At 43.7% G+C, this 18,298-nt stretch overlaps 1 protein-coding gene across 6 annotated transcripts in view; it reads left to right on the forward strand.

The window, feature by feature from the left end:
* Nucleotides 1–18,298, forward strand: part of LARGE1 (LARGE xylosyl- and glucuronyltransferase 1) — a 458,303-nt gene that overhangs the window by 158,296 nt on the left and 281,709 nt on the right. For all 6 annotated transcript variants that reach the window (XM_055574698.1, XM_055574701.1, XM_055574705.1 and 3 more), the window contains one exon: nucleotides 3,709–3,832. In XM_055574698.1, the coding sequence (XP_055430673.1) occupies nucleotides 3,709–3,832 (124 nt within the window). The remainder of the gene's footprint in view (nucleotides 1–3,708; nucleotides 3,833–18,298) is intronic.

Consider the following 18,298-nt stretch of genomic DNA (forward strand, 5'->3'; position numbering starts at 1 on the left):
TTTGTTCTGTCCATGTTTTCCTCTAAGAGTTTTATAGTTTCTGGTCTTACATTTAGGTCTTTAATCCATTTTGAGTTTATCTTTGTGTATGGTGTTAGGAAGTGTTCTAATTTCATTCTTTCACATGTAGCTGTCCAGTTTTCCCAGCACCATTTATTGAAGAGGCGTCTTTGCCCCATTGTATATTCTTGCCTCCTTTGTCAAAAATAAGGTACCTGTAGGTGCATGGGTTTATTTCTGGGCTTTCTATCTTGTTCCATTGGTCTATATTTCTGTTTTTGTGTTGGTACCATAGTGCCTTGAATACAGGTGTTTGAATTTGATCTCACAGTGCTTTGCTATGAGTGCTCAATTAGCTTTTCATTGGAGGCATCCAGTTAGGAGGAAAAGGGAAGGATGAGGATCCGCTCACAGAGGAGGAGATCACTGACAGACAGTTGGAAGGGATGAACAGGAAATCACAGGCATTGGGAAGAATTCTGTGGGGAAGGAACAGCACAGGTAAAGATATAGATGTGTAGAAAATGTGATGTGTGGGAGCAAATATGTGTACCTTGGTTTGTTTGGTATTGTTATCCCCATGTCTAAAATTATGCCATCCCTCCACCGTGGATAAAAATGCAAGTTCACAATTATACAGCTTACATTTATCCATTCTTCATACGTAAGATTCCTTTGTGGTTCCCGTGGGAGAGGGAGGTGGTTGTGCCAATACTGAGGGCTAAAGGGACCCTCTGTCTTCCCAGGAGTGACAAGTTACCCCTGGCTTAGCATCCAGGTTAAGTCACTGGCCAGTGAACAAACATACCATCACTCCCTCATGCCTCTGGTCATCACTTAGGACCTCAGGAAGCAATGGCCGCTGGCAGCTTCTTATAGGGAAGCTTCTTATAGAGCTTCCAGGAAGGCTGTAGGGCAGGCACGCCACTTGCTTCTGAGCATACGTGGCTTAATCAGAGAGTTTGCAGTGTCCAGGCAGTGGGTACCGTGGAGAAGTTCAGTGGTGCTGATGGCTTCTTTGTCATTGATTCAGCTCAGCACCCTTGAGCACCTATTATGTGTTTGACAGATTGACCTTGGATAATAACTTTCTTCAGGTCTAGGCTCATCCTCCCAGCTCCACTTGGCTTTGCTTCCCTCACCTTCAACTTGCTACATCCAATAGCAAACCCATCATCTTCCTCCAGTGTGCCTTTCTTCCCGTATCCCCTGTCCTAGAAGCATCATCCCCAACCCAGGAAACCCCGTTGTATTCCTCTTCCCTGCTACTTTCCTCATATCCGTGATCTCTTCTGAAATCCTTCAAGATTTGACTTCTTTGTTCTTTGTTGCTCTTCTCCAGACGCGAAGTCAGGTTTTCATTTCACATTCGTTTTTTTTTAATCGAACTCTTACTGCATCCGAGGCATGGAGCTCCGTCCTGGGACTCTCCATTTCAGCATCATTGGCATTACCCTTCGTCTTTTTAAGCTCACAGTCAAGGAGGGATGCAGACAAGTAAGCAGACAGTTACAGCCTGAGGATGGCACAGATGCTGAGAGGACTGTGTGTTAGGAAGGGCCCCTAACCTCGTCACGGGTCATCAGGGACGGATTCCAGGAGCACCCGATGGCTGACCTCAAAAGTGAAGGCTGGGTGAGAGAGAACCAGACGCTGAATGGCGACTGTGAAAGGGAGGGAGGAGGAGGAAGGAGAGGACAGGACTGGAATACGTGAGAGCAAGGACAGTGAGTTACCACCATGTCCCCAGCATCCTGCTCATCGCTTGGTGGGTAGCAGGTGTTCAGAAAGTGTAGAATAAGCAAACGCATGAGGATTTCCTACCCAGTAAACCACATATGCAAAGGCCTAGGTGGAAAGGGTGCATGGAGGAAGGGAGAATTGAAAGACGTGTATGTGTCTGGAACTTAGAACAGTGCTGGGGAGCCACTGTACAGGGGTTGAGAGCTATGGGGCAGGTCGTGTGACTCCCCCTGCTGAGCTGATGAAGTACAGACTGTTTATTGCACTGCTTACTATGTACCTGCATCTCTCCCCTTCTCTGTTCCAACCCCCGAGTCCCTGCTAACCTTCCTGTCCCAACACACTCTCAACGCCTGCTGGGCTCCATTCAGTCTCTTATTATTCTCCCTGGATCATGTCCCCTCTTCCTTTGCTTCCTGTGCCAAGGATAAAGCATCCCCAATGCTTACAATCCTTCTGACCCAGTCCAGATTCACCTTTCGTTTTCTTTAGTCTTCTGGAGCCTTGTATTCTGTTGTAGCTGTTACCACATTCCACCTTCTGTTTATATTTAATTGTGTCTATATTTAACTATCTCTTCAAATAGAGCTTCTTGAGATTGGGGCAGGGGGTGAGGTCCTCCCCATCTTTAGATTTCTCAGCGGTGCCCCTTCATTACAATGCATGCTCTTATTATTACTGGCGCTGTGGTATCTATGGTAGTAGTTCTGCTGGGTTCAACTGCGGCTTTGTTCCTGGCAGTCCCTCAAGAAGGCATCTCCACTGTCTATTATTATCCCACCTCTGTTTGCTGTTGAGATGCAGCGAGTGTTGTACTGCTTATCTCATCTAATTGACCCAGTAGCCCCGAGGGGACTCTTCATTGTGCACAGTGAAGAAGCAGTGTAAGTGACACGTTCAAAGCCCCCTCCATAGATGCTAGGTCTGGGCTTCAGACCTATTTACATTTGAATCAGAAGCTTTGCCCTTGTGTGCTGCTGGTTTGTATTTTGGGTGCTGGCTCAGTATGACAGCCGGCCAACTGAGATGGAATGCTAAAGACTTTAGAAATATTACATATGAGGGTGAGCTGATACTCAGTAATGGGAGCCCCAGGTGATGCCATTGTGGCTCCCTGGGGGATGGGAATGGACATGGTGGGGGGAGCAAGCAGGAGACAGGATTTAGTGCTGTGCTATGAGAGAAGTACTTTCCAGCTCCATACAGCCAGTCTAAAGACCTTATCCTCTGTCCATGTGCTTCACTGAGGCCAGTACATCCAGGTGGTAAAGATAAAGCATTGACCAAATTGTACACATGCTATGATTTTTGGAGATACAGATGCCGTAATAGCAGGTATGGTGGTTGGCTTGCATTGAGTGTCACCACGGAGAAGGCAGTGGCACCCCACTCCAGTACTCCTGCCTGGAAAATCCCATGGACGGAGGAGCCTGGTAGGCTGCAGTCCATGGGGTCACTAGAGTCGGACACGACTGAAGTGACTTAGCAGCAGCAGCAGAGTGTCACCAATGATTTTACCCTCTCCAGTCCTTGGAGTTGCCACATCTCTGAAATCTTGAGGTTGGATTAGATATCCTCTCTCCTTGTCACCTCTGACATCCTCCCCAGCAGGCACTGGTTAGGCAACATGCCTGGTTGACCTTCCCCGTTGCTGTTACAAATTGGTTGTGTGTGTGTGCTCAGTCGCTTCAGTCGTGTCAACTCTTTATGACCCTGTGGGCTGTAGCCCTCTGGGCTCCTCTGTCCACCGGATTTCCCAGGCAAGAATACTGGAGTGGGTAGCCATTCCTTTCTCTAGGGGATCTTCCCAACCCAGGGATCGAACCCACATCTGCTTTGCAGGAGGATTCTTTACCACTGAGGACTGAGGAACCCAAATATTACCAGTTGGTAAGAATGGGGTTTTGTGGCTAGAATTCAAAGGTCTTGGTTCTCCCTTCTGACTCCTCCTCTCACTGCCCACAGGCGGAACCCCCTCCATTTCCACCTCATCGCCGACTCCATCGCCGAGCAGATCCTGGCAACACTCTTCCAGACCTGGATGGTACCTGCGGTGCGTGTAGACTTCTACAACGCTGATGAGCTCAAGGTACTGGCGGGAAGGGGGTCATGCTTTTCTTGTTTATGGTTTAGTAGACAGAAGCAAAGGCAGAAATCTCAACTCCCAACTGGAAATGTCCAGGTGTATCTGAGGGTTTTTGCCACTTGAAATTGATTTGATTATCTGAAGCGTTAACCACCTCTTTAGCACAGGATACATGTTGGTCTATGCAATTCTGACCACCAAGCGTTTCTGTGGAGGCTGGAGGCCTCTGGTCTGGTCCGTATCTAAAGGAGGCCCATGGTGGCTGATATCTGGAGAATTCGATTACCTGGTCAGATCACCACTGAACTCAGAGTGTGATGGGACTGGGTTTGAACTTGTGTATTGTCATTTACTGGTCATAAGACACAAAGTTATACCTTTGTTGGGTCTGATTTTTCATGAGTAGAAATGTGATTATAACAACAACCTCGTGGAGTAATGGCTCAAATGAGAGAATATATCTGAGTGCACTTTAAAAGACAATGCTGAATAGAGACTTCCCTAGCAGTCCGTTGGTTCAGACTCTGCACTTCCACTGCAGGGGCCACAGGTTCGATTCCTTGTTGAGGAACTAAGATCCTTCATGCCGTGTGACATGGCCAAATAACCCCCACAAGATTAGGCTGAATAAATATTAAGGATTATGTTGGGCCAGAAGGTTTCAACCAAATGAAGATCATTTGGCCATATTATTACCTTGCTGAAATCCTGCCGTGGTACCACGTGGTCTGCGTCAAGCTTGAGTTTCACAGTCTGATTAAAACACCCTTCATATTCTGGCTCTAGACTCTTCTTCCCAGTCTCGTCTCTGGCCGTTGCTGCAAATTCACCTATTACTTAGCTTTAAGAAACCACCTCTGGGCTCTCTTCCCTCCTTCCTGTGTTTGAGCCTTTCCTTTGATCCGACGTGCCCTTCCAGCTACTTTTGCACCACTCCACTCGTCCTTCAAGACTCAGCTCCATGGCCACCTCCTCTGAGATCTTTCTGTGACTCCCTCAGGGGAGAGGAAGATCTTTTCTGTTCACTTGTCCAACTACTGCTTTAGTTTAGAACCTTCTTAATGGGGGACGGGGCTGGGAACACATCTTGTTCTTTTCTGTGTTTCTGGTGCATTGCTTGTTACCCTGTGCTGCTAGTGGATTTTACAAATTGCTGTTATTAGTGGAACACGTAACTTTGCAGAAATTGTGGCTGCTCCATCTCCAGTCACCTTGGGAAGGACTAAACACCTAGGCATGAGGCTGATTTTAGCAAATGGCTTGTTCTAAACCTCATAAAGCCATTATCTTTTCATTTCAGAGCCATAACATTTTAAATAGATCACTCAGATGCTGGCCAGAGTTTCTGATTTTCCCATATTTTGGGCTCTGAGGTTGATCGAGATGTTGAGAATTTAGCATTTGGGGATTGTCGTGGCAATTTGTGTGCCATTCCAATCTATTCTGAGCTAAAATTGATTAACACTCTTAAAAAGGGAAAAACAAAATTTAGCAAATTGCTGCACTAATTAAGGTGAAAGCAAGCCACTCTGTCTCCCAGGGTCTGAGCACCAATTCCATGGGGAAGAGCTACGGGAGGGGAGGAGCTGTGTCTGGCACAGAAGGCCGCTTCTTCTGTCTTAGTGTGGTTCCAAGTCTGTGCTCTGTGTAAGCCTGGACCCCCCTGCTTTTTAAGAGAACAAGGAGTGGTTGAAAAAACCCCAACTTCATATCCCATCTTGCCACTAAAGTGCTGTCTGACTTGGGTTTGAGCCGTGAAAGTGAAAAGTAAAAGTGTTAGTCAATCAGTTGTGTCCAACTCTTTGCAACCCCGTGGACTAATATAACCCTGCCAGGCTCCTCTGTTCATGGAATTCTCCAGGCAAGAATACTGGAGTGGGCAGCCATTCCCTTCCTGATCCAAGGAATCTTGCTGACCCAAGGATCAAACCCTGGTCTCCAACATCACGGGCAGATTCTTTACCTCTGAGCCAAATGGGTAGGAGACTGCCAGACACAGAGGAAGATACTGGATTAAATAAGACAACTCACGTGAAGGCCCAGCCGTGCCTGAGATGCAGCAGGTTCTTGATAGTCCCTTATTGCCCTTTGTAGCCATGGCAATGTAGGATTAAAATGCTCTTAATTGTATGGCCTGCAGGGAAATCTCCGGGCCTTTGGGAGGTTGAAAGGTAAGGCACTGTGGCCTGTAACCTGCCCTTGGGAACCCCAAGACTTTCTTAGGGTCCTGGAAGAAAGGAGGCAGGTAAGATTGGGAAAGACTGGAGTTCTGACTCCATCATGCCCACATGAATCCAAGTATCCATTATTTTTTTTTAATTTTATTTTATTTTTAAACTTTACAAAATTGCATTAGTTTTGCCAGATATCAAAATGAATCCGCCACACCAATACAGTATACTAACACATATATATGGAATTTAGAAAGATGGTAACAATAACCCTGTGTATGAGACAGCAAAAGAGACACTGATGTATAGAACAGTCTTATGGACTCTGTGGGAGAGGGAAAAGGTGGGAAGATTTGGGAGAATGGCATTGAAACATGTATAATATCATGTATGAAACGAGTTGCCAGTCCAGGTTCGATGCATGATACTGGAAGATTCCACATGCCAAGGAGCAGCTAAGCCCTTGTGCCACAACTATGGAGCCCACACTTTAGAGTCCATGCTCCATAACAAGAGAAGCCACCGCAATGAGAAGCCCACGCACCCCAACGAAGAGTCGCCCCTGCTCACTGCAACTGGAGAAAGCAATGAAACAATGAAGACCCAGTGCGGCCAAAAGAAAAAAAAGTGTGTAAAAATAATGGATAATTTTTTTCTTCTGGCCGCACTGGGTCTTCATTGTTTCATTGCTTTCTCCAGTTGCAGCGAGCAGGGGCGACTCTTCGTTGGGGTGCGTGGGCTTCTCATTGCGGTGGCTTCTCTTGTTATGGAGCATGGACTCTAAAGTGTGGGCTCCATAGTTGTGGCACAAGGTCTTAGCTGTTCCTTGGCATGTGGAATCTTCCCGGCCTGGAGATCAAACCCATGTCCCCTACATTGGGAGGCAGATTCTTAACCACTAGACCACTAAGGAAGCCTGCACACTGAATTTTTATCCATTTGAAGACTGCATGGCTTAAAAAATAAGAAAAAGAAAATTGCCATGTGATGTATTCTGAAGGATATGGTCTCCGGAGTCCTGCCCTTGACCCTGCCTTCTACTGATGATTGCAACGCAAAGTCCCTCCCACCTGCATTTCATTTCCCTACCACTTAAACATCTATCACCCACAGTCCTGTATCCCATGAGGCAAGTTGTCAGAATCCGATAAGGACAATGAGTATGAGGCATTCTGTAAAATGTAATTTTTCCATAATTCATGAGAATGGTCATAATAATTTATGCATAATTCTGCTTGACAAAGCTAAATCATGATCTGCCCACTCTCCCGACCTGAGCCTTCCTCACATCTAGCACCACCGTCTACTTAGCTGCTCATCCAGAACTGAGAGTCTGCCTTCAACGGGTCCCTTTGCCTCTCTCTGTATCTGGCCATTCGAGGTCCAAGCTTGTCTCCATCTCCCCTGACACTATCATAATCTAAGCACGTGAGATTTTCCCCCAGACAAGTATCTTCCCTTCTTATCTGCCTATATCTCCTTTACTGAATCTATTCTTCATCAGTAACATAAATCAACTTTCCCACAGGAAAGCCCAACACACCATCGCTGTCCTCTGTGTAAAACCTTTGATGGTTTCCTGGTGCTTTTAGGATGGAGAGTACACTCCTTAACTGAGTTGTGTTTCTGGCTCCTGCCTCCTTCCAACTTCTAGTATTGTTAGCACTGCTGCTCACCTGCTAAATTTTCCAGGCTACTCTGCTCCTTCCCTTCTGCTGGGGGCCTTTGCACAAGTATTTCTTCTGTCTGTTGTATTAGGAGTCTGTTCTTTCCCCATCGCTAATTAATTCCCTATTATTTTGCTGAACCTTTATGTACTTGAGGAAGCCTTCTCTGCTTTCATCATCTCATAGGGGTTTCTTTGTTATATCTTCTTGGAGGATCACATACGTTTCTTCTGTAAACTCACCACTGAGTGTAAACTTTCCTGCCGTTGTGTGATGAGCAGGTAAATGTCTACCTTCCCTCAAGTGTAGGGTCCAAAAGAGCTAGGCTTCTGTTTTTTATTACTCTTGTTATCCCTACCACCTGGCATGATGCCTGGCCTATGAAAATATTTACTAAATGGATACACAGTAAATTCAATGCTGGGTGCCTAAGAGACAGACGCAAAGTCATTAGGAAAGGATTTCAGTTTGTTTGTTTGTTTTTTAATTGGAGTATAGTTGATTTGGAATGTTGTGTTAATTTCTGCTGTACAGCAAAGTAATTCAATTATGTATGTGTGTGTGTGTATGTGTGTGTGTATGAGTGTGTGTACTGAAGTAGGAAATGGCAACTCATTCCAGTATTCTTGCCTGGAAAATTACAGGACAGAGGAGCCTGGCAGGCTACAGATCTTGGATTTGCAAAGAGTCAGATGCAACTGAGCATATATTAATATATATATGCATTCTTTTTTATATTCTTTTCCATTATGGTTTATCATAGGATATTGAATATAGTTCCCTGTGGTTTACAGTAGGATCCTGTGATTTATCCATTCTCTATACATAAAATAGTTTGTATCTGATCCCAAACTCCCAATCCATCCCTCCCTCAACCCATTCCCCCTTAGCAACCAGTCTGTTCTCTATGTCCGTAATTCTATTTCTGTTTCATACATATGTTCATTTGTGTCATATTTTAGATTCCACATATAAGTGATATTTGATGCCTATTTGTCTGACTAACTTTACGTAGTGTGATAATCTCTAGTTGCTTTGATGTTGCTGCAAATGGAATCATCACCCTCTTTATGGCTGGGTAGTATTCCATTGTGTATATGTACCACATTTTTATCCATCTTTATCCATTCATCTGTCAATGGACATTAGATTGAGGAAAGAGTTCTGGAGCACCGTCAGGACTTTACCACATTCCTGAGGCCCATTGCACGTCAGGGCACTGGCAGACAGCCAGGTGTTTGTTTGACCCTGCAATAGTGTAGAGAAAACAGCTCCATCTGTACCAACCCACCTTAATCCCAAGAGCAGCCATGGGGCAGACATCTTTCCATGACAAGTAAACCAGGAAGGGGATGTATTGAAACACCATCTATCAGATGGTGTTAGAGGAGGGACAGATGATGTCGTGGAATCGTGCTGATTCTGCACTTGTATCCAGGAAACATATTGGATGGTACCCACAGCGGACGCATAAGACAGCCTCCCCCGATATGGCTGAGAAATCATTTTATATAGCTGTTGGAAATGACATTTTTCAGAAATACTCCTGTGGGGCCCTTATTCTGTCTCTTAGTGCTGGAGAATGGACAAATAGGGGAAAGGAAATTATGAAGGATCAGTGTGTGATTAAAAACAAGCTGTGAGAAATTTGCGCTGGACTGGTATGCTTCTCTCCGTAATGACCAGTTAGTGCGGATTTGCAAACAGTGATCGCTCAGCATGCTCGTCCCCGTGGCCTGTGAAACACTCATTGGTCTTTCTGATGTTTTTGTGGTTGGTTCATTTCCGGCTCTCTAGTTCCCAGATTCACAGGCTCCCAGGACTGAGTGCCTCCACATCCACTCAGGACACGAAGCCCCTGTCACCAGGGGAGGGAGCAGCAGGATGAGGACCATGACTTCTTTTTGCATGGAGCTTTGCAGGTGGTGGCATGCATTACTCACGCCTTGGGACAGCCCTGTGGAGTAGAAAGAGGAGCTTCATTGCCTCCATCTCACAGGCAATTTGTAAACTGAAGCCCAGACGTGAAGGATATTTCCCTGAGATTAGGCAGTGAATAAATGCCAAGACCGCTATTTGATTTTTCCTTTCCAAATGAAATGGTGTGAGATCTGGGGTCATGTAACTCAGCAGACACGGAGGTGGGATGAATCTGAAGAAAAGGAGGGGAATGTGGGCTGCCACCTGACTGGGGGATGAGGTTGCCACTGTTGACTTGCACTTGAACTCAGAATTCCGTTTTCATTGACTTTGAACCCCATATGCTATGGTATGTGTTAGTCACTCATTGATGTTCGACGCTTTGCGACCCCATAGACTGTAGCTTGCCAGGTTTCTCTGTCCATGGAATTCTCCAGGAAAGAATATTGGAGTGGGTAGGTAGCCATTCTCTTCTCCAGGAGATCTTCTCAACCCAGGGATTAAACCCACTTCTCCTGCATTGCAGGCAGATTCTTTACTGTCTGAGCCACCAGGGAAGCCCAGGCTACAGTATAAACCTCTGCTATATATGGAACAATTTCTTTCTTATGTTCCATGGTTTTCACATGGAATGCTCACCATAACTCTGTGGACTGATTCTATTATGATCCCCATTTTACAGATGAGGAAACTGAGGGTTAAGGAGATAAAATAACTAACCCCCAATCACATGCGTAGCTAGCGTTTGGCAGTTGTTGTTGTGTAGTTGCTGAGTCATATCCAACTCTTTTGTGACCCCATGGACTGTAGCCCACCAGGCTGCTCGGTCCAGGGGATTTCGGAGGCAAGAATACTGGAGTGGGTTGCCATTTTCTCCTCTAGCTGATATTCCCAACCCAGGGATAGAACCCACATCTCCTGCACTGGCAGATGGATTCTTTACCACTGAGCCACCTGGGAAGCCCAGTACATGGCAGAGCCAGGAATAAAACCCAGAACTGACTCCACAATCCATGTTGTCTCTCCTCTGTTCTGGTTCCTTCACTGTGGGCTATTTTTAAGCAAAGATACCACAACTGTGTCTAGACAAAGGTCCTCTGAGCTCTCGGTGCTGTTCTTTTTCTGGTTGTTCCTGAAGAACAAATGTATTAAACCTAACTCCTCCATTTAAAGGCCTGCAGGGAGCGGCCTTCCTGCTGTGGACGAAAGTGTGTCTTACTAATGATGCTGTTGAGAGCTGGGACAGCCCCATCCCTGCCATCCAAGGATCACTAAACTAAGCAGTCCTCACTCTGGACAGTTTGCCTTAAATCAGCAAGATATTTGCCAGTGTTCAGACGAGGCCCTGAATACCCTGCCTTTGATCTTGCCCCTGGTTGGCCCGGGAAGTCACCCCTGGCCCCCACTGGGGGATAATCCAGAGCTCAGGAAGGGAAGTGGCTGGGGCAGGGGCTGTTTCATGAGGCCCCTGTCTCACTGGGAGCCCTCATTTATCTCCTTTTCTCTTAGACCTGATGCCTGCTCGTTACCAGCATCAGAAAGATGATGAAGTAGGATTTAAGACCATGGTTACAGAAAGTGTTGATGGTTGACTCTAAAAATTAGCTTCCTACTCACATTCAATTGCCTTTGTGCTGGTCCCTATGGAGTATTGTAGAGGTTCTCTTTAGATAACCGCTGTCTTTCATCACCTGCTGTGCTCTGGGAGACAAACTTCTGTTGTTCCTCTTCCTGGGGCAGGTGGAGACACGACTGCCTGCCTCATCTGTTTCCTAGGAAGCTATGCCTCCTAAGTGATGGGCATGTTCACTCGGCAGGGATTGATAATGACATGAACTCATAGAGTCTCGGGGTTAAAAAGAAGCTCAATACTCGTAGCTATATTTTTGACAAATGAGGCCTCGTGGTGGAGGGTTAAGCAGATTGACCAGAATCTCACATAGGCTTCTTTCCAATCAGTCCTCTTCCTCAAATTGGATTCAGGTTGTATGATCTTGGGGCCTGGATTATAGCTCAGGGGGACCACACACTTGGCAGTGGCCAAGCTTCCAGTGCAGTGACAAAATACCCCCATGGGCAGGAGCAGTTCTGATTAGACTTAACCTGCAGAGGAAGGACCAACTCCCCCAGACGTGTCTTTCTCATGGAGGGTAAGGTATGTTCAGAGATGCCCTGCACAAGAATGAGAGATGAAGCAAGCGATATTTGGTCTTCAGAATTACCTTGTCCAGCATCACTAATTATATGGTAACAAGGAGAATGATCATCTTTCAAAGTTGGTGGCTCTAGGTCCCCTTTGTTGGTGAAGAAATGCAGTCAAATGAGGTCTTACAATGGAAAGCATGGTGCTTGACACATAGTAGGCCCTCAACCATCTCATCTCATCCTCTGCCGCCCTCTTCTCCTTGTGGACCATGGAGTTGCAAAGATTCAGACACGACTTAGGGACTGAACAGCAACAACAAAGGCCTTCAGCAGATTGTTTCCTTCCCTTCCTCTTTTGTGCATTTGAAGATGGCTGTGATTAACCTCTTAAATCTTCTCTTTTCCAAACCTACCCCATCAGCACACCTCTTCCCCTACATCGAAGAAACAGGTGACCGCTGACCGCTCCTTAGAGGGTGTGTGTTTTAGCTTGCTTTCCTAGAATAGTTTATGAATGTAGGCTCTTGTTCTTCCTCTGCTTGTAGGTCAAACATTATGCAGGAGGACTGGCTGAGGTTTCCAGGTCTGGAAAAGGTGGCATTTTCCCACTTGCTTTATTGTTTTATGGTTCGTAGATTATACACATGATTTGTGAGTGGGAGAGCTGGTTCTTTAAGGCCTGCGATGTACCTCGGGCTTTTGTGTCAGGCTTTTCTGATAGTGAGGATGAGGTCACAGAACAAGTGTGGATAAGTGACATGTGTAACATGCTCTTCTATATTCAGAAGACTGATCTTTGGCTTTTAAATATGAAACATGGAACCTTGTAGACAACCAACAGAAACTCATCTGTGTTAGAAAAGAAACTGTGTCAGTTGTACAATTCACTTTATGCTCAGGCAGATGTTTCTTTATGGAACATAGTGTCTTAATGAATGGGCCCTGTCCCCTTTTGAGAATCACAGAATCTTAATTAGGCAGGAACTTGGCATTCATCTGACATAACCTCCCATTTTCTTCTATAATATTCTATATAAATGGTCATTAATCTTCTCTTTTTGAGTCCTTCCAGAGATAAGAGATCATTACCTCCCAGAGGACCTTGTTCCATATTTAGAAACACAATTAGAAATGTTCACCTTGTGCTATGCTAAAATCCTCATCTTTTTTATCTCCCCCCTCCCCCACATCGGTCCTGAGTATTAAGAAAGGCCAAATGTCAGTGTATCTGTCATTGTCTGGTCACTCATCTGCCTTCCCCACCAGACTGGGAGAGGCTGGACTACAAGGCCTATACCGTTTATCTTTAGGCCCAGGGTTTAGGATAAAACCTGGCTTATGGTGGTTTCCAGAAATTGCATGAGTTCTGTCTTGGAGTAAGTCAGACAGGGGGTTGAGGACCCACTGTATTTACTGAGTCCACTTTTCATCATCCCTGTTCCCTCACCCATGATCAGAATGGCAGTGCAGGGAGCCTAGTTAACACTTAAATGTGTCCTCTGACCTGTTAACGTGATAAGTGGTTTCTGAGTTCTTATCTTCCATGAATGGGCTCACTTTTTTCTCTCTTTCATGTGTGCCATTCTCTGTGGTTCTTCAGCATACAGCAGTTGTTCCAGATGTGTGTATGTGACATACCCCAGCTGGAGCTGTAATTGGTCTGAGCGCAGACTTAAACTCATTTTTAAAGCAATTAAGCGTCCCCTGACTCACCCTTTCCCCATCTGGAACACTGATCCCTTTGCATTTTCATTGCTGTGGTTTTCTTGTCCATTCCTCTTGATAAAGAAGGAAATGCTTTCCTGTACCTGGTTTCATTGTGTGTTTTCAAGAATCCCATGTTATAGAAACATCATATGTTTTCTGTGGTTAATAAAAATTCATCAAAGGAATTAGCATCATGCTGCTAATCAGAGGTCTAAGTGATGCTAGAATCTAGTTCTCTTGGCCTTCAGTACAGTGTTGTTCTCCTGTACCACAGATCTTACCTGCTCAGAATTTGAGTTGAAAAACAACTTCAGTGATTCAAGAGAGTAGCTGTAATGAAGGATTTTGGGAATATGAGCTGCACCCCCCAAAATAAAAAAGACCAAAAAAGAGACCAAAGGTATTTATTTCATGGATAGTAAAAAGTGACAGCCAGAGCAAACAGGATTATGGTGTGGTTAGAAAATTTTTATAGTGAGAACAGGAGTTTCTGTCCAAATGCTTTGAAAGAATAAAAGGCTGGATTTGGGGAGTGAAACATTAGAGCTTCAGTGTTTCAGAGGAGGTACATTTTTGGCATGTTACCCTGGGATGGAGTGACTGAGTGTGAAAAGCTAATGAAAATTAAGGGCTGTAGGCTCATCACTTCAAAGTCAAGGTGTTAGATGGTTCTTCCAGAGTTTGATGAAATCTAAGAAAAATTTTCAGGAGCAGAAAACAATTCTATGCAGGTAGATCAAAAGGGGCCCCTACAATCTAGGTTAAATCAGTGGTAAGTTGCCTACATCAGGCTACACCCTGAAAACAAAATTTTTCAGTTTATTTTATTGAAGTATAGTTGATTTACAATGTTGCATCAATTTTCACTGTATAACAAAGAGATTCAGTATATATAATTCTTTTTCATCTCATTTGCCATGTGGTTTATTACAGGATATTGAATATACAGTACGACCTTGCTGTTTATCCACTCTATATATACTAGCTTGCATCTGCTAATCCCAAACTCCCAATTCATCCCTCCCCCGTGCCCTCTCCCCATTAGCAACCGAAAATCTGTTCTCTGTGCCTGTGAGTCTCTTTCTGTTTTGTAGATAAGTTCAGCTGGGTCATATTTTAGATTCTACATATAAGGGATAGCATATGGTATTTGTCTTTCTCTTTCTGATTTGCTTCCCTCAGTATGACAACCTCTAGATCCATCCATGTTGTTGCAAAGGGCATTATTTCCTTCTTTTTTGTGGCTGAGAGGTATTCCGTTGTGTATATATACCACATCTTCTTTACCCATTTATCTGGTAATGGACATTTAGATCGCATCCATGTCTTGGCTATTATTAGTAGTTCTGCTGTGAACATTAGGGTGCATGTATCTCTTTGAATTATAGTTTTGCCTGGATACATGCCCAGGAATGGGATTGTTGGATCACATGACTACTCTATTTTTAATGTTTTGAAGAACCTCCATGCTATTCTCCATTGTGGTTATACCAACTTACTTTCTCACTGATAGTGTAGGAAGATTCTCTTTACACCCTCTCCAGCATATGTTATTTGTAGACTTTTTAATGATGGCTCTTCTGACCAGTGTGAGGTAGTACCTCATTGTAGTTTTGGTTTGCATTTCTGTAATAATTAGCTATGTTGAACATCTTTTCATTTACCTGCTGCCCTCCTATATGTCTTCTTTGGGAAAATGTCTATTTAGATTTCCTGCTCATTTTTCATTTGGGTTGTTTGTTGTTGTCTTGTTGAGTTGTATAAGCTATTTGTATGGTTTGGAAATAAAGCCCTTGTTAGTTGCCTCATTTGTAAATATTTTCTCCCAGTCTGTTAGAAAAATAAATTATAAAGAAAAAAATTCTTCCTTTAAGAATAATTCTCATTAAAAAAAGAATAATTCTCATTAATAAGAATTGATTATGTGCCAACTTAATAGCTTCACATGCATAATCTTATTTTATTTCCTTAATAATCCTTGAGGTGAGTATAACTGTTTTCACCCATTTCCAGGTGAGGGAATAGAAGCTTATAAAAGAGACTTGTGGAAATTACTCAATACTATGGAACCAAAATAGGAGTCTGAGTAGTCTGTCTCTTGAACATTGCCTTCGACTTCACTTTCACTTTTCACTTTCATGCATTGGAGAAGGAAATGGCAACCCACTCCAGTGCTCTTGCCTGGAGAATCCCAGGGACGGGGGAGCCTGGTGGGCTGCTGTCTATGGGGTCGCACAGAGTCGAGCACGACTGAAGTGACTTAGCAGCAGAGCTGTAATGGTGAATCACACGTAATCAAAAGTTCCCTTGTTACCATTGTTGTTCAGTTGCTAAGTCACGTCCAACTCTTTGCAACCTCGTGGACTGCAGCACACCACGTTCCTCTGTCCTCCACTATCTCCTGGAGTTTGCTCAAATTCATGTCCATTGAGTTGGTGATGCTATCTAACCATCTCATCCTCTTTCACCCCCTTTCTCCTTTTGCCTTCAATGTGTCCCAGCATCAGGGTCTTTTCCAATGAGTTGGCTCTTTGCATCAGGTAGCCAAAGTATTGGAGCTTCAGCATCAGTCCCTCCAATGAACAGTCAGGGTTGATTTCCTTAAGGATGGACTGATTTGATCTCCTTGCAGTCCAAGGGACTATCAAGAGTCTTTTCTAGCACCACAGTTCAAAGGCATCAATTCTTCGGTGGTCAGCCTTCTTTATGGTCCAACAAACTGAAACAATTGAAGTGAATTTTAATACTACATTTTATTTAATCCTGTATATCTAAAATATCATCTGTCAACATGGGATCAGTATTTTTTAAATTACTAATGAGATATCTTGCATACCTTTTTCCTACATGAAGTCTTTGAAGTCCAGCATATATTTTATTTTCTCAACTTCAACAGGCTACATTTCACAGGCTTAGTAGCCACATATGGTTGGGACCATGGGCAAAGGGTAGAGCTTGCTATCTAAGCCTACCTCATAAGGCAAAGGCAAGTGGAGAAAACCCTCCTGTGTTTGAAGAACCAAATTTTTCACTATAATAATAAACACCCTACTACAATGTCTATAGAGTTTTGAGCAAGACAGAGACCCAAGAATACCAGTCAAGTTCTCTTATGTAAAAGACAACAGAAAAATAAAAAAGAAATGCTCTGCAAGTGCTGACAGAATATGCGCTAGTATATAGTTCTTGAAGAAAGTATCAAAAGTTATTTGCCAGCCAACCAAAAAAGCAATCAAAATGAATATTCATGATTGAAGAGGTCTTGTTTTAAAGGGACAGGCATTATATACTGGAAGAAGTTACACATGGAATTATCTGTAAACAATTATTTTGAGTCAGTTTCTAAGCTGAATGCAGATGTCAAAAGTTGCTCTTGTAAACATACAAGGAACCAGCTGATCACAGGCATTTTAAAGCAGCTTTGGAATTATGGCTTTGAAACCTGCTTTGCTTCAGGCATTGTGTGGGGTAGCTCAGATGGTATTTAACCCTTCATTCTGATTATCAGGAAAAAATAGATGTTTCTGAATAGCTTAAAAGAGACCACTGGTAAAGTTATGTTGTTGTTCAGTCGCTAAGTCATGTCAGACTCTTTGCAACCGCATGGACTGCAGCACACTAGGCTTCCCTGTCCTTCACTATTTCCCGGAGTTTGCTCAAACTCATGTCCATTGAATCAGTGATGCCATCCAACAATCTCATCCTCTGTTGTCCCCTTCTCCTCTTGCCCTCAATCATTCCCAGCATAAGTGTTTTTTCAGTGAGTCAACCCTTTGCATCAAGTAGCCAAAGTATTGGAGCTTAAGGATCAGTCCTTCCAAAGAATATTCAGGGTTGATTTCCTTTAGGATTGATTGGTTTGATCTCCTTGCTATCCAAGGGACTCTCAAGAGCCTTCTCCAGCACCACAGTTTAATAGATTTAAAACTAAATTATTGGAGATGATTACTACGAAGGAAACAGACACTATATAAAATATGTAGGAAGCAAAGAAAATGAGAAAAAAAATAATGATGCTGCAGTATTAAATAGCCATATGAGAAAAAATGAATTTGACCTTCACTATATACTATATGCAAAAAATAACTTGAAATGAATCTTATACCTCAGTGTAAGAGCTCAGATGGTAAAGAATCCACCTGCAATGAGGGAGACCTGGGTTCAGTCCCTGAGTTGGGAAGATCCCCCGGAGGAGGGCATAGCAACCCACTCCAGTATTCTTGCCTGGAGAATCCCTGTGAACAGAGGAGCCTGGTGGGCTACAGTTGCAAAGAGTCAGGCAAGACTGAGTGACTAAGCACTCCACAGCACATATAGCATATACAAAAATTAACTTGAACTGAATCTTACACCTCAATGTAAGAGCCACAAATGTAAAACTGGTAGAAGAAAACAGGGGTGAAAATCTTAGTTAGGTAAAGATTTTGTCAATAGGATATGAAAAACACAAATTAAAATAGAATGATATTGATAAATTGGACTTCACCTAAGACTGCTGGATTTTGTTTTTTCAAAGACATTAAGAAAATAAAATGACAAGCCACAGTCTGGAAGACGATGCTTGCAAAGCATATATCTGATGAAAGATTTGTATCTGGAATGTGTATAGAGAACTCTTATAACAAGAGCATAAATGACTCAATTTGAAAATGGGCAATCATATTGTGAGATGTATCACTGGACAGGCCATAAAGATAGCCTACAAATGAAATCCCTGAAAACTGTTCAACATTGTTAGTCATCAGGGAAATGCAAATTAAGATTATCATCTTCACACTCACTACAATGACTAAGGTCAAACAGTCTGATTGTAACGAGTGTTGGTGGGAATGGGGAACAGCCAGAACTCTCGTACATTG

This window comes from Bubalus kerabau, chromosome 1 (assembly GCF_029407905.1).
Source record: "Bubalus kerabau isolate K-KA32 ecotype Philippines breed swamp buffalo chromosome 1, PCC_UOA_SB_1v2, whole genome shotgun sequence".
In the NCBI taxonomy this organism is placed as follows: Eukaryota; Metazoa; Chordata; class Mammalia; order Artiodactyla; family Bovidae; genus Bubalus; species Bubalus kerabau.